At 27.3% G+C, this 26,019-nt stretch overlaps 2 protein-coding genes across 5 annotated transcripts; both read right to left on the minus strand.

Annotated features, from left to right (window-relative positions):
- Nucleotides 1–1,319: 1,319 nt before the first annotated feature.
- LOC132926328 (uncharacterized) lies at nt 1,320–12,016 on the minus strand. Of its 3 annotated transcripts, XM_060990677.1 has the most exons (22): nt 11,865–12,016; nt 11,717–11,791; nt 5,764–5,810; nt 5,665–5,706; nt 5,556–5,591; nt 5,460–5,488; nt 5,331–5,381; nt 5,242–5,263; nt 3,734–3,856; nt 3,571–3,674; nt 3,444–3,471; nt 3,320–3,372; nt 3,224–3,251; nt 3,070–3,164; nt 2,975–3,005; nt 2,847–2,897; nt 2,738–2,787; nt 2,600–2,668; nt 2,314–2,537; nt 1,955–2,242; nt 1,638–1,895; nt 1,320–1,570 (listed from the first exon to the last, which is right to left on the minus strand). In XM_060990677.1, exons 3-22 carry the CDS (start codon nt 5,798–5,800, stop codon nt 1,357–1,359), a joined length of 1,833 nt encoding a protein of 610 aa, XP_060846660.1. In that variant the 5' UTR covers nt 5,801–5,810; nt 11,717–11,791; nt 11,865–12,016; the 3' UTR covers nt 1,320–1,356. The 3 variants fall into 3 exon arrangements, with proteins under 3 accessions (XP_060846660.1, XP_060846661.1, XP_060846659.1); XM_060990678.1 differs by having other exon boundaries at nt 3,076–3,164; nt 11,717–12,016; XM_060990676.1 differs by having other exon boundaries at nt 11,717–12,016.
- A 5,171-nt stretch (nt 12,017–17,187) lies between these two features.
- On the minus strand, nt 17,188–23,719 carry LOC132926332 (uncharacterized). Of its 2 annotated transcripts, none has more exons than XM_060990680.1 (18): nt 23,478–23,719; nt 21,538–21,599; nt 21,344–21,372; nt 21,220–21,270; nt 21,129–21,150; nt 19,416–19,492; nt 19,281–19,308; nt 19,156–19,208; nt 19,060–19,087; nt 18,930–19,000; nt 18,838–18,868; nt 18,711–18,764; nt 18,603–18,652; nt 18,475–18,540; nt 18,190–18,413; nt 17,834–18,121; nt 17,517–17,774; nt 17,188–17,444 (listed from the first exon to the last, which is right to left on the minus strand). In XM_060990680.1, exons 2-18 carry the CDS (start codon nt 21,587–21,589, stop codon nt 17,225–17,227), a joined length of 1,602 nt encoding a protein of 533 aa, XP_060846663.1. In that variant the 5' UTR covers nt 21,590–21,599; nt 23,478–23,719; the 3' UTR covers nt 17,188–17,224. The 2 variants fall into 2 exon arrangements, with proteins under 2 accessions (XP_060846663.1, XP_060846664.1); XM_060990681.1 differs by having other exon boundaries at nt 17,309–17,444; nt 17,513–17,774.
- Between the last annotated feature and the right edge of the window lie 2,300 nt (nt 23,720–26,019).

The raw sequence follows: 26,019 nt of genomic DNA on the forward strand, positions 1-26,019 counted from the left end.
AATCTATTATTAAGCCATAATATTTTAATTCATTAACTTTTCCAAATTTCACACATTTTGGATCACTTTTATTTAAATTAGGATTACACTTTAGAGAATATACAATCAAATTATGCCCATGTAAAACATAATTAACAGATGAATTAAAACAAATAAATTTAACTGTTAACTTTTTCTTACAAAACCAAGCATTCACATTATTTAAAATAGTATTTGCTTCAAAGTACAAGTTATCGATTATTAGTTCAGATATTAATATAGCCAAACATCAGCAAAACTTATCAACTCCATATTTTATATTTATACCTATTCAATAAATAATTTATAAAAAAGATAAAAAAACAGGGGACTTAAAACTGTTCCCTGCTGAACTCCACAAGTTATGCCTATCCTACTAATACTATAAACATCATTTACTTAAACTATTTGAGTTCTTTCACTTCAAAAAGATTTTAGTTGGTAGGTTATTAGCAACTCCACGAATACCTGAATATTCTAGCTTTTTTTAGCAAGAACTCATGATTTACGCATTCAAAGACTTTTTGAACGTCTAGAAATATACCGATTACTTTATTAAATATAATCAATGTATCTACAAATGAAGTTATTCAGTTTAAAAAACACATCAGTTTTTGACATACCAGCTAAAAATCCAAACTGTGAACTTAAAAATTAATTATTGAAAAAAAAAATTAATAAACGATTTTTGATAAAGTTTATGATAGTGAGATAGATCTAAAATTTTCACATGATGATCTATTACCTGATTTAAATAGTGGAATTACAATAAAATTTTTAAACACTAAAAGAAAGTCACCAAATTAATAAAGACATTAATAATTAATGACAATGGTATAGATTCTATACTATGGAAATTTTTATAAGGATGTAATTTGTTAAACTATATTCCAAAATAGAATTATAGTTTTTAATCTTATCAATAAATTCACTAATATCTTCACTACTAATTAGATTAAGAAAAATACTGACATTGATCTAATTTTTATCATTGAAATTAATTATATCAAAATGTATGTCCTATTTCTAAATTATTTCCTACGTTTACAAAAAAGTCATTAAATTCATTACAAATTTCAGTTTTAGATTCAATGGCAATATCATCCTCATTTGTAATTTTATTAATTTGTTTGCTTGGTTTACCTATGATCTCATTAATCAAGTTATCGAGGTTCCACTGTATATATGTTTTTCCAACTCAATTGAGATAAGAATAATTATAAATAAATGATAAAAATATATAATATATTATCATTAGGGGAGATCTTCTAAGTAAGGATGATTTAATAAACATATTGGTGTAAAACTACAAGTCTGTTTTATTTATATTTTTTAAATTTAAAAAAAAATATCTATGGAATTAGGGAACGCCATTAGAAGTTGATCGAGCGTATATTTGAACCCATCGATCACTCTACGGTCCGGGACCCCGTCAACCATAGGAAACGTTGCATCTTCGTATGGAAATAATGTCATGGCATGAGAAAACAGAGGCTTTAACACTTGTAAATAGTTTGTGGTGGTTCTTGTAGCTTGGCCAAGTTTTTCGCGACTGTAAATATATATATTAAATCATAAAACAATTATAATTTTATTCTTCAGTGTATCGTAACTCTTACAGTCTCAGGTACTCAATAATATAATGCGGCTTCTGAAGTAGCACTAGCCAATGGTGTACAGGGAATTCATTTTGATAGCATTTATCTTGTACATAACGGAACACCCTGCTGGCAGTGGCCAAATACCTCTTGATGGCTTTAGGCTGGTAGGGGTGTGTTATCCTATATACATTACGATAAAGTGATATAAGTGGATGATCCGCATTCAGCTTCTTCTGCAAACCAGCGTCCCGGAGCCGTTCAATTAATGGTCCGCAACTATAAAATAAATGTTACAATTAATTTCAATAGTAATGTATAAAAATAAAAAAAATTACTAATTAGGAACGTTTGGAATGCTTTCTGACATATTATCAACATTGTCATGAGAAAAATGACCACTGTAGTTAAAGTTTTGTTCACTGCATTTCGAATAGATTGAGGTCAATTTTGTTATGACTGATGGAGGAGATGGTGGAGGATCATCTATCTCTTCTCTATTTTCATTTTCATACCAATAATTCATGTATGAAGCTTTGACATATGGTGCCACATGATTAACAAATGGCACATTAGGTAATTCCCAACTCCCTAGCCATAGTTCCACTTGAAGCATATTTAAGAGACTGGAAAAAATAAAATATATGTAAGTGATTTGGTTTAAGTTTGTTATAAACTATTAATAGTATTAACTTACGTGTGCAGTGTTTCCCTCATTTTTGGGTCTTGCCACAGGTTATGGCCCACTATATCACGAACAGTGTTGAGAGGGATTAACTTATGGCTCTTAGATGAATTTGATAGCAATTGTTTTGTGTTATTTTCGATTGGCTCCTTCATAATATAACTATGCTTACATATGATGTGTCTTTTGAGATTATTTAGAGTTATATATGGACAAAATGGACAGAATTTAAATGGCTGAAATGTAGGTTAAGTCAATAAATAAGATACTAAGTTGAATTGATATTTTGTTTGATTACTGTGTTGATTTTCAATCCCATCATTAATTTTTGTTCAACAGTCATTCTCCTTCGGTGGGTACTTGGCATCTAATAACAATATTTAATTATAAAAAAAATTCTAAAATAGAACTGTTTGATGTAATCCTTTATACATACACAGTCATCAGACGTATATTCATTATTCGGTGATGGAACGGCTTTGGTAACTGAAATAAAAAAAATAAATTAAAAATCTGATAAATACAAACAAAAGATTACAACATACTATATTCTTTCTTTTTATCATTGGCCAGCTTTTCCGTTTCCAAGTTCAAATCTATAATATACAAAATTAAATTGCAAAAAATGCTAAAATAATTACAAACCAAAGTTTGATAGAGACGATAGACATACCTTCATTTACTACAATTTCGTCTACGAACATCTAAAAGGACAAAAAAATAAACTTTATAAATTAAACGAATCGAAAAATAGTGTATGTTACCTACACCCACATCATAGTCGTCTTTGGGAACTTCGGAGAGCGCGGAAATTTCGGAAACTTCCCACAAATCTTCGCTTCTAGTCGCATCGTTGTTAGAAACTAAAATAAAATTAAAAACCATATGAATAAAGAAAAAATTGAAAAACGCCAAAACATACCTTCCTCTTCTTGCAGATCAGGGAAGATCTATAAATGGTACAGATAATATATGCTATAAATTAAACAAATCGTAAAATATTATATATGAAACTTACATTTTCTTCTTCTGATATTTCAAGCAGTGGAATAGAACCAGCGTTAAATGGTACTGTTTTAAAAATTAAAATAATACAAATTACATTTATAAACTACAATTCAAAAAAAAAAATTAAAGCATACCATTCTCTTTTTTCTGATCCGCTAAAATCTTTGAACAAAAATATACGATATTAATAAAACTAGTCGAAAAACTTATCAAGTCTGTACAATATATAGTATCTATATTCTATAAGTATCTAATATTCACTTTATTTTTGTTAATAGCATTCTTCTTCTTCTTCTTCTTCTTCTTTTTCTTCTTTTTTTTCCTACGGCTTTTCGTTGCTGATTTTTTCACCGACATTTGCATACCTAAATTATAAGCAAAATGTTTAAAAAAAAAGAAAAGTATGAAAAACGGTCAAACACACCGTCCTGTTCCGACTCGTATGACGCCTTCGTGTCAGTGGCGTAATTAACGGGAGTGTTCAGTTTGCAATTCACAGGAGCCTTCGGTATTGGAAAACCCCGGGATCTTATATACATACTATAATCTGTAATATACACATATTATATTATTTGTTGTAATACCTATATAATAACAATATATAGAGCTAGGAGGGTGCAAATTACGAATATTCGAGACACCTGTGTACACGACGATACGGTATAGGTACCGGAATGCGGATATTATTAACTAGTCTATAATTGAAACTTAATATATTATAAATTATTATACATATTATCTACATAATTATGTTACTGAAACTAGTATGTCATGACAATATTATGTCTGACGACAATAAGGCATAAAATACTGTCAATTTATAGAATCCTAGTATTGATAATATCAGTTATTCAGATAGAGAATATTACTGTATTAGTTTATTACTTATTGGTAATAGGTGCTTAAATGTTTTTAGTTTTAGATATTTATTGAAAATATTTAAAATTACTATTTTATAAATAAAAATTAAATAGCTTCAAAATAATATTTGAGTAGACAGGGTATCAAAATAAAAAATCAAATTTAAAAAGAGCTTAAAAATGTATAAGGGTCATTAGATAATTTTATAAAACCAAAATCGCCTGATTTAGAAACAATTAATGGAAATCTAGGTTTCCTAAGGAAACACTGAATCTATCAAAGGTATGTTTTGAATAAATATAATAAATTTATTACATTTAATGTAAAAAAATTGTTTTTTTCTTTTTAGAATAAAGTAATAAAACATTAATAAGTAGGTAAGCATTATTTGAAGTTGTATTTTTTGTATAGAAGTTATGTATGGTTTTAATATTACTTAACACAAGATTTGAAGGCTTAAAAATATTAATGACTATTTTCATTTTCTACACCCAACTATATTAGTTTCAGGTAAAGACGAATAAATAGCTAGGCAAAGCTGTTTATGATTTTTTACAGTTATATCATGATGACCTATAGTTCAGACATTACACGTCAATTACTTCCCATAAAAGAGTTGTTTGCAAACATTTCAGAAATAAAACGTACTAAAGAACTTGCCATTTTTATTTTAGAAAATGATTTTAGCATTACACACAGTGATGTTTTATTTAACCTTAGTAGGCCGTAACAGTTGCTTTGACAAAGATCTTTCTCAAAATTAAAATTGAATTAGGTACCTGTGACATTCAATTAGACAAGATCGTCTTTTAAACATCAGTATTATCAAACATTTAAAAATAAAAGACGGCTCAATTGAGTATAAACAAAATAATTAATGAGACTAGTGCAATAAAAACAAGAAAAATTATTATTTATATTTTTACAAAAAAAATATGTATAATTAATAATTATTAAGTATTAAGTAGTAATAAATGCATGATAAATAGTGATACAAAATCTAATCTGAAAAATAAAATATTTGGACCCAGCCTAATAACATAATTATGTTTAAAAAAACTAAACACTTACTATTTTCCCCGGATCCTGGGACCTTTTGAATGAAAAAAAAATATAAGATTATTTAATAATAAAAATCATAGTACACTACTCATACGCACAATGTCATTTTCGGATATAAGAATATCACATCCATATCTGTTATCATCGACCTAACATACAAAGGAAAATAACATTTAATATATTTTATATAATATAACAATTATATAATATTATAGTTAAATACTCACTGTATCATTGTCCATAAATCCACAAGAATCTAACAATTACATTTTTTAATAACATTAAAATACAAAATTATAAATTATATTAAGCGAATCACGTACCATTTTTTGACGGAGAGATGAACCTTATGTGTTGTCCTGAAAAATAATAGTATAATATTAGTACATAGTAGGTATTACATGCTAATAGATCTATAAAATAGTTACTCACTGGGTCGGTCCATCATTGAATTAATATCGAATCTGGAACGATCTGAAACAAATGGTACACCGTATAACACGAAAACGAATACACAAGACAATAACTTACAGCATTCGATTGGAATTTTTCTGAATTCTTTGTCCATTTTTATCAGTCTGTATGAAGATGAAAAAAATATGAGTAAAATGTTTAACATATTGGAGATAGACTATTTTTTTTTGTGTTTAGTGGCCGAGCACCGTATTTAACGCAGCTATTGTTATAAGTTATATTATATATTAGACCAGTGGTAGTCGCGATAAGTTTTATTTAAAGTTTAAAAAATTATATTCATATATTATATATATGCATATGTATGTCATACGACATCGGATAAAATAATTTTCGAGTTAACTGTACTATTTTAAATTTGTAGAAGATTAGAATGAACAATCAAATGAAGACAGGAAGTACTGGTATAACGATAGCCCGACTTAATCAATAAAAGTTCTTGACATTTATCAAGAAATTGTATAGATTATTTTTATAAATTACCTGCTGATGTCATTGTGTTTAGAGTTGATAATGTTGTATAATACAACTTATATTATAAAATATAAATGTAAAATGGTAGCTGAGTTTAGTCTAGTAGTTTAGCCGTATTAACATAGCATCGTCTTGGTTTCTTTTGGATCAACTTTTTAATTGGAAAAGTGATGAAAACCATAACATAATACAGACGAAAACATAACGATAACAATGGCAACAAATGGTAGCTACTTTACAATTTTTTTTCCATGGTCAACAATGCTGAAATGGGTCGCGAAAAATATATGCTAAGAAAAGTGGGTCACGAATTCACGAGTTAAAAAGCTTAATGATCACTGCATCGGTACATTAGTCATTAAACGGTACTGTTTTTAATTTATTGTTACGTTGAGAACGAGCGCCGAAAGCGGTACGGTTTTATGTCTAAAGCAGTAGTGGTTTTGTTTGTAAATTTTTAGTGAGGCGACTTATGTATCCCCTCTATAATAACAAAAATTAAACAGTTCAAATAGAATTAAAAAACATAGAAATAATAATTATTATAATATAATAACAATTGATTATTTGTTTTGTTGTTGAGCGTGCTACAGCCGTGGCTGCGGGCCGACTATAATACTACATCTATTTTTATTTTTTAATATACACAGAGAGGCGACGTTAAGCTGGGCCTCTCTGACGACCTGACGTCATTGGAAATACACTGAAATACCAGCGTTCGTTTACGTACTAATTATTTCGTGCATTTCTTATTGGTTTATTGTCTTGGAATATACACAGAATTATATACAATAATACAATTACGAATAAATAATAATTCATATTAAAGTAAAATGAAGAAGAATTTTTTCTTAAATAATATCATAAATACGTTAAAAATTATTAGCGAAATATGTGCTATTAGTGAACCAAGAAATTCACATTTTTAGGTGAGGCGCCTACACTTAATTCACCAACAAAGCCAACACTAGTCTAAAGAGGAGCGTCGTGTTTAATAGAACAATGTGTACAAAAAAACGTTTTAGAATATTGATATTTTATTACAATTTATTACAATAATATAAATCATAGTGAAAATATCACAAAAACACCTTCTGTCTTTTTCCTAACTATTTTATTTATTAATCCTATAATGAACATGTTTTTATTATTGTGCTGTTTATAGAACAATATCGCGCATCAAAAAGTATAATTTTATTATTACTTCCTTTTTTTTCATTGTAAAATGTATAATTAATTAATTTATATTAGTTAATAAATATAGTTATAAATGGTTATAATTTATAGTAATATAACATAATAACATTATTTCAATATTATTAGTCCTATACTCTACGGGTATTTATAACAAATACGACAATATAAAATCTTGGACGACTGGTTTTTGTCAATTGAAATAACTGTAAATATTGTTATTGGGTTTAAGAGACTATGATATTTATTTTTAAATCTTCAAACAGAGAATTTGGTATATCAAAAAACAAGTAAATCAGATTATTCAATAGCGACTATTAGCGAGTGAAATACTAGAGAATTACGATAAAACAATTATTTTCCATACAAGAAATTACCTAATTGGCGGGAAATGACCATCCGTATTTATTTAATCATATCGCATTGAATGCGATGCTCGTCCTAAACGTAATAACATGGTGTACCGTGTATAGTACATATAGTACTATTTTTTACTATATAGTTCGCTCATCTTACAACAGAGACCGTAGTCTCGAAAACGAGGCGTTCGTCTCCAATGTGTTGACCCTGTGAACAGGGTGGGATTACTGGGATACATATAAACATAAGTTTCACATAAAACAATAAACATGTATTAAAAATTATGAATAATGTATTTATCATAATTAGATAAAAATATCAGTGTTCAAGAAAGAATTTACCGTATTTGGTATTCAGTATATTGCTTAAGAATTTGAAGGAACTCTATAATTAAGAACAAAGAATATACATTAAAAGAAAATTGTATTACATCCAATGGATTTTCTTATATTGCTGTAGCATTAGTTAAATTAGTGAAACAGTTCAAAAATAGTAATGGTAATTTGAAACCAAATATTTTCTTACCGTGATATTTCAGTAGTCAAGCCTGTGAACAGTTATTCAGGACAACTCGATTCATCTAGTTATTTTACTGTTGTAAACTATAGTTTAAAACAGCGATTCTCAACCGGGGGGTCGCGACCCCCTTGGGGGTCGCCAACAATTTTTTTAGGGTCGCCAATTCATGTGGGAAAAAAATGTTTCACTTAGAATCTTATAATTTTATTAATAGTAAGTGTTAAAATATATATATTTTTGTTTGGATAGTCCGATAGTCGATAAAAACGTACTATTTATTTATAATACAATGCAAGGCTAATTACAGATAAGATGACAATATAATCGATTACGCGATGTTCTGAGTATTTTATCGGTGGTTCGTCAGTTGTTTCATCTCATTGTTTCATTCACCGAGAGCAATTGGCCACTAAAGATATGGGTGAAAATTTATTTAATGTTTTAAATACCTGCATTAAAATTATAAACTTTATTCGATCTAGTGCAGTAAATACGCGTATTTTTAAAGTCATGTGTGACGAAATGGGTTCAGATTACACTAGTTTGCTATTACATACACATGTCAGATGGTTATCACGGGGAAAATGTTTAACTCGTTTATTTGAACTTAAAACCGAAGTGGAAATATTTTTGAAAGATAAAAAATCACCCTTGGGTGATTATTTTGAAAATAATTTATGGTTAGCAAATCTTGCTTATCTTTCAGATATATTCTCTATTCTCAACGATTTAAATTTGAGTTTACAAGGGTCCTATACTAATATTTTTACATCAAACAATAAAATAGAAGCATTTCTTAACAAAATCGAACTTTGGGAAAAAAGATCACAAAAGCTTACGTTTGATATGTTCCCATCTTTTTTTAATATGGTGGAAGAAAAAATAATAAATGAAAATGAAATAAATGAAATGCAAAATGTTATTGCGATTCATTTATTAAAACTAAAAGAAAAATTTCTTAAATATTTTGATCCAACGACAGATATTCGTTTAAACAATTTATGGGTTATTAATCCATTTATTAAATCAGAAAAAAATAAATTATCATCATTAAATGAAGAAAAATTAATTGAGTTGTATTCAGACAAAGGGTTGGAACAGATTTTTCATAGTAATAAAAACATAAGTAAATTTTGGATCAAAATTCAATCTGAGTATCCTGCATTGACAGAGGAAGCTTTAAAAAAGTTAATTCCATTTTCAACGACATACTTATGCGAAGCAGGATTTTCTACGATGACTACAATTAAAACTAAATCGAGAAATCGGCTGGATATATCGCCAACAATGAGAATAAGTCTATCCAAATCTATTGAGCCAAGGATTGACAAAATTATTTCAAATCAACAACAGCAAAAGAGTCATTAAATTAAAAAATATTCAAATGTACATAGTATACCTTTTTTTGTAAAATATTTAAGACGAAAAAAAATTTAAATTTAATATTATATTACCTATTTATTTAAAATTATCTGTAAGTCGAAATAATTACTTTTTTTGTAAAATATATACATAAATAAATACAATAACAGTTTATTCAATTTTTTAATGCTTACTTTACAAAAGGGTCGTTAGACATCTTGGTGACATTATAGGGGGTCGCAAACTCAAAAAGGTTGAGAACCGCTGGTTTAAAAGACATATTACAAAGGCTTACACGAATAGAAGTACTAAATTGTATACAACGATTTTAAAAATCAAAACATAGAAACAGAAACTTTCAATTTCCCAAGACTTAAAAAACACAGCAGATATAATATTCCCTAACACAGTTGACGATTATACATTTAATTTTGAATACAAGCAATGCATTAAATAATAAACAAAGTAACAAGCAAAGAATTACTTTATTTTCAATTACCTATCATAATTAGTATGTTTTTCTATCAATGTTTAATGTTTAATACATAACTAATTAAAATACATAATAAAAAAAAATAATAAACTCAGAATAAAATGTCAGATTAATTTAAGATCAATAATGATTACATTTTAGAATTAATTATAGTTAATCAACAATAATATATTTTGCAAATAACTAAATAATTGATTTAAAAATTGATTAATAAAAAATATTAATTAGGTACTTTTTATATTTAGTAATCCTGGATAATTATAATTAATCTTTGACAATCATAGGTTATCATTGAAATCAGTAATCTGGTGTACAAAATTTTTGTCAGATGCTTATCCCTCGAGAAATAATATTTAAAATATTTTTTGAGTTAAAGTTTTTTAAACTATTTTCAAAATATGAAGAATATGTTTTAAATTTTAGAATATATTTTTGAATTTCTAATTCATCATTAGGATTTAAGAATATATATATGCTATCCTTAACAAAACAATATTTGTTTAAACATCTCCATTCTTCTAACTATTTTAAAAATAATGTCATTTTTTCAAACGTTCCTAAAAAAAAGATTAATTCATTGCAATTAGGTATTACTGGTATTAGACTTATTTTCTGTGATAATATCATTCCTAAGTTTGATTTTATTTATTAAATTAGTTTTTAATGTTTTTTTCCCAGTTCCTTTATTAATTTTCAAGTTTTTTTAGTTTGTGAAATTTACCTACATAAAATAACTCTTTAACTTTAAGAACTGTTAGAATGTTTCTGAATAAAGAAAATTTTTTTAAGGTAAAATTAAATGGTAATTTTATTAAGTTTAGATAATTTTCCTTTTTTGTATAGACATTACATCTCACTTGTAAACTAGTTTTGTCATTTAATATTTGTATTTGTTTTTGTTTTTATTTTTTACTTTGGTATTGTATGTTAATAAAAATGCATGTATTTAATTGTTGAAAATATCAAGAGCTAAATTTACATAACTGGAATTCACCAATATTCAGTTGATATAATTAGGTAAGTACCTACATTTATGTTTGTTGAAGTGTTCAACATTTTTATTTTTTGACCCAAAATTATTATTTTATCCAAATTGAATAGCAGTAGTAAAATGATCAGTTATGTCACACTTATTTATATATGATTCAATATCATTAAAATTACTATTTTTAAGGAAAATATGCATCTAAACATGAATTAATTTCGTATAGTGTGTGTAACTATAGTGAAATCGGCCATTACACCTAAATAATTATTTGATACACTAGTATTTATTAATTACTCTTTGACCGTGGTACTCAACGTGTGACAATACTAAATTGAGTTTACTGTTTAGAAACTGAAAATCAAAAATAAAACAACTATAACTACTTAAAAGCAATAAGAAAGGCGCTATCACTCTTTGTCAAGACTTTCGACCGAAAAATGTCAACTTTCGCAGTATTGATTTCATACACACTACTGCGGATACCTCATTATTTATTGTCATTTGTTACTACTAGTAGATAAGTATTTTTTTTCTAGTTAAAATCGACAGATAATGAAGTATCCGCTACACGTAAACGACATACACGTTGAAAACCTTCAGTCAGCACGGACAATACTCACGTTAAAACAAGAAACAGCTATTAATGTGGACGCACAGGAGCACAATAAGTTGTGGTGAATCGAAAATGCGTAGTACTGAAACACATAAATAATAAGATGCAATAACGCTTAAAACGTAACACGGTAAACACAGAAAACAGTAAAGTACAGAGAAACCCAACTCGCGGGACTGCTCGGTGTAGCACCTGGAAATGTCACAGTCAGACTAATCACTAATGAAGTAATGACTACACTTCGGAGTAGTTCGGACCACGAGGGAACATTACGTCGTCTACCGAAACGTGTCCGATTCCGCGCACCCGTACGCAGTGTGTCACTGACCACTGTGCACATGGTGAGTGTAAATGCAGTCAGTGTATTTGGTCGAAACGGTCACTCTATCTCTATCACCCTTACTTATCGTTTAAAAAAAAAAATTAAAATATTAATTTATTGTAATAACGTATAATAATTAGTAATTACTAATTACGTTTTTATTGATTCGTATCATATATTATCCCTATAATTTACAAAATTATATTATAATGAATCATTTTTATCAGTCTTGTAAAGTATTTGAGTAAATTTATTTAATACGTTTCAAAGTTCAAACCAAGTATTTGGAAAGTATTTTAAATACGATTTTGGATGTATTGGAATTGTATTTGAAAATCAAATACTTGTTTAAATACTTTATCGACTTTTTTTCAATAAACGTTGAATATTATATTTTCTTTTTTCTAATCAGGACTCAAAAGTAAAAATCATTGAAATTTTGTTATCTTATTTTATTTTTGCCTCCTAAAATAAACGCGAAATATTTTTGATTATTTTCGTTGATATCTATTTTAGTAATTATATTGTGACGTGAATTATTGGAAACTATAAATGAACGAGTACGGGGGTACCGGTTTTGTGTACATAGCAATATATTGTGTGCATAAAAATTAAATTAAATATAGGGCCAGCTACTATTATAACTATTATTGACGATATTTATAAATGTTATTAATTATTATGCAATTTGTTATGCAATATGTTATGCACTTATGCATTTGTACAATGTACAAAATACAATGAATCGTATTTCTCTCATCAACATATGCTACTAGCCTACTTTAGCTCTACCATGGGCGTCCGGAGAGGGAGGCAAGACGGGACATTTGCCCTCCCCCACTGGAATTAAAATATAATTTTGAAAATTGTAACCTTTATTTTGATTTAATTAAACGTTTCATTAATATTTTGACTTAATTATATATTATTTATTCATTTAAAATTGACGAAGAAAAAAAATGTTTACTAATATGATATACTATTATATTATACAGAGGTTTAAAACATAAATACTACTGTCGACATAATTGACTAAAATTGAAAACAAATAAATATATTTATATTATACGGGTATACTACAAAACAATATAACTATTATCATTAGGGACCGGATTTATATGCAAATGCATATATATATTGGAATAAGCTTTTTTAAATCTGATGAACATTGTCCCCGATTTAGATCATTCTTATTAAAATAATACTAATTTTATTTTATATATTTCAACGTTTTTATCTATTAAATGCATATTGAATGCATATTTGTAGTTTTATAGTGCATATTATTATTTATAACACATTAACACATATTATATTCCTTTTTCGTCGTATTTTCACGTTGACAGCCAATATACGTTTGAACACATTAGTCATTAAGGAATATCATCCAATGCAATAAAGTAAAATATGAATTCAATTTTTGTTTTCCGTTTTTATTAATTTGAGTTAATACTTTATTATAGTTTATAGATTGAAGATACAGAATGTTAAATGGCGACGAAGACGACAAAATACTTTAAAAGCTTTTTTATACTTTTTTAATACCGCGTATTAATTAATAAATATTTTTACATAATTTTACATATTAATACATTTTACACATTTTTTATATAACTAAACAAAACTTTAAGTGCATATTTAAGCACATATTTTATAACATATTACAGCATTTTTAGAAGTATATTTTGAGGATTTTTGTGCATATAAATCCGGTCCCTAATTATCATATATGTATGATGTGTTTGAAAGATAGGATTTTCAACTAGGCGATGACAATTCTCCTGGATTAAAATGGTCAGATTTATTAGTATAGGTGTTCATCGTGAAAAAGTTAATAGAAGAAAAGAAAAATTCATTGAACAGATAATAAATAATAATATAAGGTTTGCAATAGAACAATCGCGAAGACTTCCATTTTTACATATAATTCTGACATATTTTGTAGTTTGGAAGGAATCAATTATTTTAATGTAGGTACTTTTTGTGTTTGATTTCATTATGACCTTCCCTAATAAATTTCATACGGGCGACCATGAGCTCTACGATGTATATATTTTTCAATTAAACTATTTAGCTACGTAGTTTACATTATGTAAACACGCGGTTAGGAAAAATGTCATATTTTACCTAGGTATCCCAGATTCCCAGGGTCGTCCTGCACTCTTGCAGATATTAATTTAGGTGTCATGTGCAACGAGTAACGACTATTTTATTGCATTTTTTAAATATGCAGTATGCTGTATGCACCAATAAATAATGTAGACGTAAAACGTAGTTTTTTGTTGTTGTACAAACATACATTAACTTTTAAGCGATAAAAGATTTTATTTATTTTGAATATATTGAATATATTTTGGAAATTTATTTAATTCAGTTGTTTTATATATTATATAACTTTTTGCATTTTTAAAATAAAAGTTTTGTGCGTTATCATGTAAATTAAATTCGGTTTTTTAGTCATAAGTCATAAACTCATAACCGATACCGCCGTTGCCACTACTATACTCCCTCGCCGATAAAACCATAGGTTTATGTCACTTTATGACAAATCTATGTCACAGTTCTTACTCCGCAACTCCGTTACAGCTGCAATAGAAATATATACTATTTTATTACCTAACCTAAATACACAAGTCTAGCGAGAGAACGCGATAGCATTGTGATTTGTGACGCGAGGGGTTGCGCAGAATCGGCGCGTTCTCTCGCGGCTAGACAGACTAAAAAAGTATAAAACATATATGTTATTTAAGTTTATTTCAGTACTACGAGGTACCTATAACCTATTGTAGCATACTAGCATTTGCATAGTCACAAAAATAGCAAATTGTGAAACAAATACGTTTCATGATTATTACTTTCATAAAGTTAGTTTTGAAATTTTATTATGACATTATGTATACTTTACATTTTTATAGGTACGCCGTTTTATACTTTTCAGACAAATTTAGCTTAAATTCCAGATATTTTTATTTCAAATAATTCAGTCAAAATGTTAGAATAAACATTTAGCTATTTATTTTTAATTTTTGTTCCATAATATGGTTTTGACTGATTTTCGAAAAATGTACTTTATTTATTTGGCAATAGTATAAAACATATTTAAATTAGGTAATTGTATACAATTTCATATAATTATCTTATTATAGTTATGTTATATTTAATCAATGATGCCTAAGATAAGTTTTTAAAGACTTTAAATTATCAAACTGATTTATATTAATATTTAACAAGCAACATAAATCAAGACACTTTTTGATGGTTCAGTAAACGTATGTTAATATTTGGCTTATAGTATTATGTTTATGATCTGATACAGGTGTTAAATGTTTGTGTTTAAATAAATCTATTAATACAGATTGGTTATAAATTACCTTGAAATTATTTATATTGAGTTTTTCATAAATTAAAATAGTATATTTGTTTGCTAAGGAAGATTTAGTAAATATTTAATAAAACCATTTATTCTAACATTCAGCTTATAAAATAAATAATGCTATTAAAAGTTCCTCCCCAAATGGATGAACCATATACATATGAAAAAATAGTTTGTAATAACTCCTTTATAATTTACATCTAGTACTGCATTCTGTTATTGCTATTTTTACCTTTAGTTTATTTTATCAATTGTATTGTTTGCTGTTTGGTCACTTTAATTATTATTTTATATTGTTTATATTCATTACTATAAATATTGTTTGTACTATTGGGCTTCAAGCCCGTTCATAAATAAATAAATAAATAAATATATAACTGGCTTCATTGAATACATGGAAAAATTTTCATAAAATACAATTGATATAACTTATACAACTATCCCATATAAATTTATAATCTATTATTAAGCCAGGATATTTTAATTCATTAACTTTTCCAAGTTTCACACACTTTGGATCACTTATCCCTTCTATTTAAATTAGGATTACATTTTAGAGAATATACAATCAAATAATACCCATGTAAAACATTATTAAAAGATGAATTAAAACAAATAAATTTAGATTTTAGTATATTTAACTTTAACTTTCTCTTACAAAACCAAGCATACACATTATTTAAAATTGTATTTGCTTCAAGTACAAGTTATAGACTATTGGTTCAGATATTAATATAGCCGAACATCAGCAAAACTTATCAACTCTATATTACTATTTCTATTCAATATATCATTTATAAAAAAGATAAATAACAGGGGGGCCTAGGACTGTTCTCTGCAGAACTCCACTAGTTATGCTTCTAGCTTTACTATAAATAACATCATTTATTTTAACTATTTGAGTTCTTTCACTTCAGAAAGATTATAATAGGTTATAACTAATAACTATTTTTTTTATATATTTTTTTTTATTAATCTCTTGAAACAACGGCTGCAAGGGCCATTAGTTAGATTTTATATTTTATATGCCTATATCGTTTTTATTACTTGTATTTAATTTTTTAATATTTTTGAAATTTTCAACTATAATACATGTTTTCAATATTTACATAATTTAGATTTTTTATTCCATATTTTAAGAAAAATTGGTACATATATTTATTTTTTTATTAAAATAAAATCTGTTCTCTAGTTATTAGTAACTCCACAAATACCTGAATATTATAGCTTTTTTAGCAATAACTTGTGATTTACGAAATCAAAGGCTTTTTGGACGTCTAGAAAAATGCCCATTACTTTATTATTAACATCAATATATCTACAAATAAAGTTATCCAGTTTAAAAAGCGCATCAGTAATTAACAAATCAACTAAAAATTGAAACTGTAAACTTGAAAAAAATGAATTCTTTAAAAAAAATTAAAAAAAATTTTTTTGATAAAGTTAATGATAGTGAGATGGGGCTATAATTTCTACATGATAATCTATTACCTGATTTAAATAACGGAATTACAAAACTATTTTTAAATACTAAAGGAAAGTCACCAAATTAATAAAGACATTAAAAATTAACTGTCCTGGAGTCCTGTAGAGTGTATAGGACTCCGACAGACATGATTTTACCAGAGTTAGTGCAAGCACCTTCACATCAGTCTACATCAGAATTTTGTCATTTGTACTTAAAAATATTTTTGTCATTTTTTTCATTCGACACGACTACATTATACTTTATCAACATCCAGTTGTTGGCCCACTAAAGCACCGATGATTTAATGAACATATATGGTGTAGAACTACAAGTTTGTTTTTATTTATTTTTATTAGATATTTGAAAAAAAATCTATGGAATCAGGAAACACCTCCAGAAGTTGATCAAGAGTATACTTGAACCCATTGATCACTTTATCGTCTGGGAACCCATCCACCATAGGGAACGTTGGATCATCGTATGGAAAAGATGTCATGGCATAGGCAAACATAGGCATTAAAACTTGTAAATAGTTCATGGTGGTACTTGTAGTTTGGCCAAGTTTTTCGCGACTGTAAAATGTATATTATATCATAAAACAATATTATAATTTTATTCATCAGTGTTTCAGTACTCTTACTTACAGTCTCAGGTACTCAATAATATAATCCGGCTTCTGAAGTAGCACTAGCCAATGGTGAACAGGTAATTCATTTTGAATGCATTTATCTTGTACATAACGCAACACCCTGCTGGTAGTGGCCAATTGCATATTGATAGCTAAAGGCTTGTTGGGTTGTTTTTTCCTAAATACATTACGATAAAGTGATATAAGTGGATGATCCGCATTCAGCTTCTTCAGCAAACCAGCGTTCCGAAGTCGTTCAGTTAATGACTCGAAACTACAAAATAAATGTTGGAATTAATTTTGATAGTAATGTATAAAAATAAATAAAATTACTAATTAGGAACGTTAGGAATGCCTTCCGACATATTATCAACATTGTCATGAGAATAATGACCATTGTAGTTAAAGTCTTGTTCACTGCCTTCCGTATAGATTGAGGTTGATTTTGTTATGACTGATGAAGGAGATGATGGAGGATCATCGATTTCTTCTTTCTTCTCATTTTCAAACCAATTATTGATGTATGAAGTTTTGACATATGGTGCCAAATGATTAAAGAATGGCACATTAGGTAATGCCCAACTCCCTAGCCACAGTTCTACTTGAAGCATTTTTAAGAGACTGGGAAAAATAAATATGCAAGTGATTTGGTTTAAGTTTGCTATAAACTTTAAATAGTATTAACTTACGTGTGCAGTGTTTTCCTTATTGTTGGGTCTTGCCACAGCTTTCGGCCCACTATATCACGAACAGTGTTGAGACGGATTAACTTGCAGCTTTCTGTTTGAATCGACAGCAGTTGATTTATGTTTTTTTCGATTGGCTCATTCATAATATAATAATGCATTTGCATGATGTGGATTTCAAGCCCTTCAATTGTTATGTATTCACAAAAGGGACAATATCTAAGGGGCTGATAAGTAGTAAATTCAATAAATATGAAACGAAGTTAAACCTATATTTTGTTTGATTACTCTGTTGACTTTCAATCCCATCATTAAGTTTTGGTGAACGGTCATGCTCATTTGTATACTTGACATCTAAAAACAAAAATTAATTACAAAAAAAATTCTAAACCAGAACTATTTGATGTAATACGCACACAGTCATCAGACGTATCTTCATTATTCGGTGATGGAACGACCTTGGTAACTGAAAAAAAAAGAAAATTAAAAATCTTATGCATACAAAACAACAAATTATAACATACTACTATACTCTTTCTTTGCATCATCGTCCAGATTTTCAGTTTCCAAGTTCAAACCTATAATACAAAATATTAAATTGCATATAAAATGCTAAATACAAACCCAAGTTTGAAATACTATAGACACTACCATTATTTACTACAATTTCGTCTGCAAACATCTAAAAGGACAAAAAAATTGTTAAATTAAAAAAATCAAAAAATATTGTATGTTACACCCACATAGTCGTCTTCGGGAACTTCGGAAAGTTCGGAAATTGAGGAAAGCTCCAATAAATTCTCGTTGTTGGAAACTAAAATAAAATTAAAAACCATATGAATAAAAATAATTTCGAAAAACATCAAAACATACCGTCTTCTTCTTGCAAATCAGGAAAGATCTATAAATGGTACAGATAATATACGCTATAAACTAAACAAATTGTAAAATATTTTATATGAAACTTACATTTTCTTCTTCTGATATTTCAACCAGTGGAATAGAACCAGCGTTAAATGGTACTGTTTTAAAAATTAAAATAATACAAATTACATTTATAAACTACAATTTAAAAAAAAAAAAATAAAGCATACCATTCCCTCTTTTCTGATCTGCTAAAATCTATGAACAAAAATATACGAGATTAATACAACTAGTCAAAAAACTTATCTTTTATGTATTATTTTATAAGCTATATATTATATAATATCTAAGTATCTAATATTTACTTTTTTGATAATAGCTTTTTTCTTCTTCTTCCTCATCTTTTTCTTCCTACTGCTTTTCGTTTTCGTCCTTTTCATACCTAAATTATAAGCAAAATGTTTTTAAAAAAAAAGAAAAGTATGAAAAACAGCCAAACAAACCATCCTGTCTGACCTGATAATATTATGTATTGAGACAGAGAATATTACTATATCCATTTATAACTTATTGGTTATAGATAGGGCTGTGCATTTGTAGGAAAGTTCATTTTCTTTTTTTGTGATTGTGAAACGTAGCAATGTAAGTACATAGTTATATATGTTATATATAATTTATTATATAACATAAATCCAATCACGAAACTTTTATTTTGCAATTTTTTGTCTTTTTAGGATATATTTTCCTTTTCTAGTTCATTTTTTGATATTTTTAATTAAATTCCATTAATTAACATCTTTTCAAACCTTTTAAAAAATGTTTCAGGCAAATTGCATTGTTAAAGAATCAATCAATCTCAAAATCAACATTTTATAATTATTTCTCTTTTTATTAAATAAATAAATTTTTATGCATATAATATACTAATATATATCAGTATAAATATAAAAATTAATTTAAAAACCATTTTAGTGCAGTATAGGTGCATTTAATACTATAATTTTTGGCATTATAAATGCATTTTTTGCATCTTCAGTGCATAATTTATTGCATTTTTTTAACATTTTAAATATATTTTTAAGGTTTTTTAGTGCATTAAATTCATAGACCTACACCACAGTTGGTCTCATAACCGTACCGCGCCATTAGATGTTTCACATCAAAAAGTTAATGACTTTTTCCATTTCCTACATACATCTATATTAGTTTCAGGTAAAGACGAAGAAATAGTATGTATGGTTTAATGTTTAATGACGAGAAAAACAAAAAAACAATTTAAATGCACTAAAAACAATCAAAACATTTAAAAACAATATTCAATCATATTTTTTTAAAACCTAGCACACTACTCAATAATTTCCACTTCAAGGAAAATTTGAGAATTATAAATTATTCATAATTATGGCTTTTTATGGATTTTCGCATTACAGTAGAACCTCAATTATCTGAACTAATTGGGACCGCACCTGTTTTGGATACGCAAAAGGTTGAATATTGGAAATTAAAAAAAATAAAACATTTATTTTTTTTTAACAGTAAAATATTATTATGTAGGTAGTAGGTACATACATATTTATTATTATTATTATTATTAATATTTCATTAGAATTACATACATTAAATTATTAGAAATACATTACATACAGAGGACCATATAATGTTTATTATATTTTTTTGACAAAATTATAGATTTTTATTAAACGACGAGTTGGCAACGCGCTTTTCTGCAGCCAAGTCTCGCAAACATTCGGATAACAGAACGTTCGAATACGCTAATTGCAGTTTGGATAATAGAGGGTTTGTATAATGGAGGTTCTACTGTATTTGAAAAATATTGAGTAACGTGCTGCCTTATGGGTTGTAAGTATGTATATCCTAAAATATAGGTAAATACGACCATATCTCATAAAATAAAATCATCAGCGTTGACATTGAGTTAACGAAGAAAATTCAAAAATGTGTTATTATTAAACAATAATAAATGCATGATAAGTAGTGATACAAAATCTTATCTGAAAAATAAAATATCTGGACCCAGCCTAATAACATAATTATGTTTAAAAAAACTAAACACTTACTATTTTCCATGGATCCTGGGACCTGTTGAATGAAAAAAAAAACCTTAAGATTATTTAATAATAAAAATCATAATACTCTGCACATACGCACAATGTCATTATCGGATGTATAAATATCACGTCCGTATCTGTTATTATCGACCTAACGTGCAAAGGAAAATAACATTTAATAATGTATTTAATAAAATATAATAATAATATAATTAAATACTCACTGTATTATTGTCCACAAATCCATAAGAATCTAAAAATTACATTTTTAAATAACATTAAAATACAAGGTTATAAATTATATTAACCAAATCACATACCATTTTCGACAGAAAATTTGGAACCTTATGTTTCCAGAAAAGTAATAGTACTAGTACATAATAAAACATGAAAATATATTTATAAAATAGTTACTCACTTTGTTGGTCAATTGTATTATCAATTGGAAATTTTCTGAAAAGTTTGTCCATTTTTATCAGTCTGTATGGGGATGAAAAAAAAATATGAGTATAAAGTAAAAGAAATTTAACATATTGAAGACAGATTATTTTTAATTTTTTTTTTGCGTTAGTAGATGAAAACTGTAATTAACATGGCTATTATTATATTATATATTAGAACAGTGGCCTTCAATCGGTACTTGCGATAAGTCTTATTTAAAATTAAAAAAATTATATTCATATATTATAATATATTATGTATGTCATACGACATCGGATAAAAAAATGTTCGAATAAACCGCGTACTATTTTAAAAAGTGTAGAAGATTACTGTAAATATCATCAGTTTTAATTTTAACTCTTTGTGTTCTATTTGATAAGTAAGAGTTAATTAGTTTATTAAAGTTTCACAAATTCCTGTATTTTAAAGTTTTTTTTAAATAATAAAGTATGGTTTATTGTGTTAAATACCATTTTATATCCAGAAAAATTTCTAAAACTTTATTTTTCATCTAGTTTTTTATGGATAGAATCATTAACAATGAAATGTGTGTCTCTAGTAGCCTTATCAATCTTTTTTTTGCAAAAAAAACTAACAAATCTTTAAGACATTTTTTCAAAAGTTTAGAAAGTGATAAAAATAATGGAATAGAACAATAATATAACATTCAGTTATTGTTTTATTTTTAAAAAAGTTTTTCAGACTATTTTCAAAATATAAAGAATGTGTTTTAAATTTTAGAATATATTTTTGAACTTCTAATTCATCAATTTGATTTAAGAATATAATATCCTTAACAAAATAATTTTTATTTAAATATCTCTATTCCTTATACTCATCTATTTTAAAAATAATGTCATTTTTACAAACTCTTAAAAAAAGAATTTAATTTATTGTAAATATCAAACTCATTATCTGTGATAATATTATTTCCAAGTTTATTTAGTTTTTAGAATTTACCTACATAACTCTTTAGCTTAACAAATAATTATTAGAATGTTTCTGTGTACAGAAAATTGTTTTTTTTAAGGTAAAATTAAATGGTTAATTTTAAAAAAAGTGTAGATAATTTTCCTTACTTTTTATAGTCATTACAATACCACTTGTTATCAAGTTTTGTAATTTAAGATTTTTATTTCTTTTTTCTTTTTTACTTTGATGTTACAATTGTTGCAGATATATTAATAAAAATACATGTATTTTATTATTGAAAATATCAATAGTTATATTTACATAACTGGAATTGAATTAAGTAATGATGGCCAATGTTCAGTTGATATTATTTAGATAACTAAAATCATAATTACCCACATTTATGTGTCTTAATATTTTCAACATTTTTATTTTTGGATCCAAGTATCCAATAATATATCATCATTATATCCAAATTGAATATCAGTAGCAAAATGATCAGTTATGTCACATTTATTTATACATATGATTTAATATCATTAAAATTACTATTTTTAAGGAAAATGTGCATCTAAACATGAACATAATAATTAATAAAAGATCTTGTATAGTGAAATCAGTCATTATACCTAAATAATTATTTGATACATTAATATTTTATCAACTACTCTTTACTCTTTTACTCAACGTGTGACAATACTAAATTGTGTTTACTGTTTAGAAAGTTTAAAAATCAAAAATCAAACAACTAGATACAACTAGGTAGGTACTTAAAATCAATAAGAAAGAGATAGCCTCTTTGTCAAGACTGCCGACCGAAAAATGTCAACTTTCGCAGTATCGATTTAATACACACTACCGCGGATACCTCATTATTTATTGTCATTTGTTACTACTAGTAAATAAGTATTTTTTTTCTAGTTAAAATCGACAGATAATGAAGTATCCGCTACTCGTAAACGACATACACGTTGAAAACCTTCAGTCAGCACGGACAATACTCACGTTAAAACAAGAAACAGCTATTAATGTGGACGCACAGGAGCACAATAAGTTGTGGTAAACCGAAAATCCGTAGTAGTGTAACACTAGCACATAAATAATAAGATGCAATAACGCTTAAAACGTAACACGGTAAACATAGAAAACAGTAAAGCACAAAGAAACGCAACTCGTGGGACTACTCTGCGTGCCACCTGCAGGAAATGTCATTGAGTGTCACTGTCCGACTAATGACTATACTTCGGACCACGAGGGAACATTACGTCGTCTACCGAAACGTGTCCGATTCCGCGCACCCGTACGCAGTGTGTCACTGACCACTGTGCACATGGTGAGTGGAAATGCAGTCTGTGTACATGGGCAAAACGGTCGCTTTATCGCGAGATGGTAAAGTAAACTGCGGTAAAATTGCACCACAGTATAGATGAAATTAATTAAACTAATTGCATCTATTCTGTGATTACACCTTTTCAATAAGTCGATATTTAAACTTTGGAAAAAAAAATTAATATTTTACAATCAGCGACATACCGATAAGAAACATTTTATAAACTTCGGCAATTTATTTTATATATATAACATTTATTCCATGTTAAATAACCACTTAATTTTTAAATATATTTAAATTTAAATTTAAAATTGTTTGAGCGCGTCACACCCGCATATTATGTTGTTTTCGTCTTGCAAGTACGTAACATAGCAAATTTACGCTCAGCAGACAGCATATAATGTTTAGCTCCGTGAGTTTAAAAATTGGAGTGAATCGACCTATTATAAAACTAGATGGTAAGAACATTATTTGTGTTTCAGTGTTTGTATGTTGGTTTTTTACGATAGTATAATTTTTTAGCGAATTACATAATATAGCGTAAATTAAAAATGCTCATCAAGCCATAAATAACTTAGAAACTGAATAATTGTAAAAAACCAACATACAAACACAGATAATGCTCTATAAGACTGGGCCAAAGGCCCGTAGACCATATAATATTAACATTACTAACGTATATAATATTTAAAATTTTAAAATAATATTATTATATACCTTAATACTTAAAAATATTATATAATATATTATATACATATGTCAATATGTGTATATAGGTCTATAGGTGTGTTACCTAGGTATTAGTCATTAGTGGGCATCAAAGATTTTTTTTCTAAATTGGTAGTGCGCACAACTAAAAAGGTTGGGAAACGCTGATATATACTTATCCTTCTCTACTGTTATGTATAGACTATTGGGCTCGGAAGTTGTTGCATTTGCAAGTTTTTTTTGAACCATTAGTTTACATAACTTAGGTATCTAGACGAATTTGTGCGATATTTGGCATTTTGTCATTATCAATTATTTTGCTACTATGGTGTTGGTTTTACTGTAATTATTCATTATATCGGTCCATAATAAAATTGTCGGAATCAGTAGGACGTACGGATAATAATTGTACTAATACACGATGGCTCGGCTTAGTAACAACATATAGCCAATGTGCATAAATCAGTCGAGTCATTTGGGTGGGGGTGGGAGCAAGGAGGGCATATTTTGCCCCTGTCTGATTTTAAAAGCAGCCCAATGAGCCGGTGCCCGGTTGTTGCCATTTAACCATTATTATACTTAATTAACGAAAAAACTCAAAAAACATGCCTATTTTAATAATATTTTCAGAAACTATACTCTGTAGGTACTAAGAAATTATTGTCATAATGTTATATTTTTAATTAATAATTTATTGATAAAGTTAGAATATATTTATATTTAGACACTTTCGGGGACATTACGTGTATATTGTATGTATGTATGTATGTGTGTTTTGAGAAGGAAAAGAAACATAATATTGTTGTGTGCACAACAATAATAATGATTAATATCATAATTCTATAGTTTTATTTCTAAAATCTAAAATTAATACATATTCTAAAAACAACAAATCGGCACTCTTATTAGTTATCAATTTATCATTAATTTCAGACTTCCTGTAATCTGTATAGTAAATGGTAAACTATTCTGTACACAGTATACTTAAACTGTTAGTTGAGTACTTGCATTAAAATTAAATTCTTTTGTGACATGTGCTTACATTGATTTTATAATATAGACAAAATATGTATATAAAAAAAAGAAATGAGCGATGCTGCTAAAAACCGATGTGCTAAAAAAATATAATTATTGCAAATCGCTCTAGAATTGAAAAAAATTCTGACATGTTTAAAAAACAAACGAAACGAACCAGTAATTTTAACATAATAACTAATAAGGATTTACAATTTAGTGCACTTTATCGTCGTCAACGTAGACAAATAAATATCCACGAAATGGTTACGCACAATTACCTAGCTTGGTAGTTTTTCCCAAATTTGTGTACTCGTGTTAGTATTTGTTTTGCCGACATTCGAAGTTTTAATGTTTTTATAATATATTTGTCGGTATTGTTCATTCATCCATAGTGATGACGTGACGTATCCATATACTTTTTGTTTTAAGCGTATGCTGTGACGAATTTACAGGGAGGGATGAGAGATAAATCCCCCTTGGTATTTTTTTTAC

Source organism: Rhopalosiphum padi, chromosome 3, assembly GCF_020882245.1.
Source record: "Rhopalosiphum padi isolate XX-2018 chromosome 3, ASM2088224v1, whole genome shotgun sequence".
Taxonomy (NCBI): domain Eukaryota; kingdom Metazoa; phylum Arthropoda; class Insecta; order Hemiptera; family Aphididae; genus Rhopalosiphum; species Rhopalosiphum padi.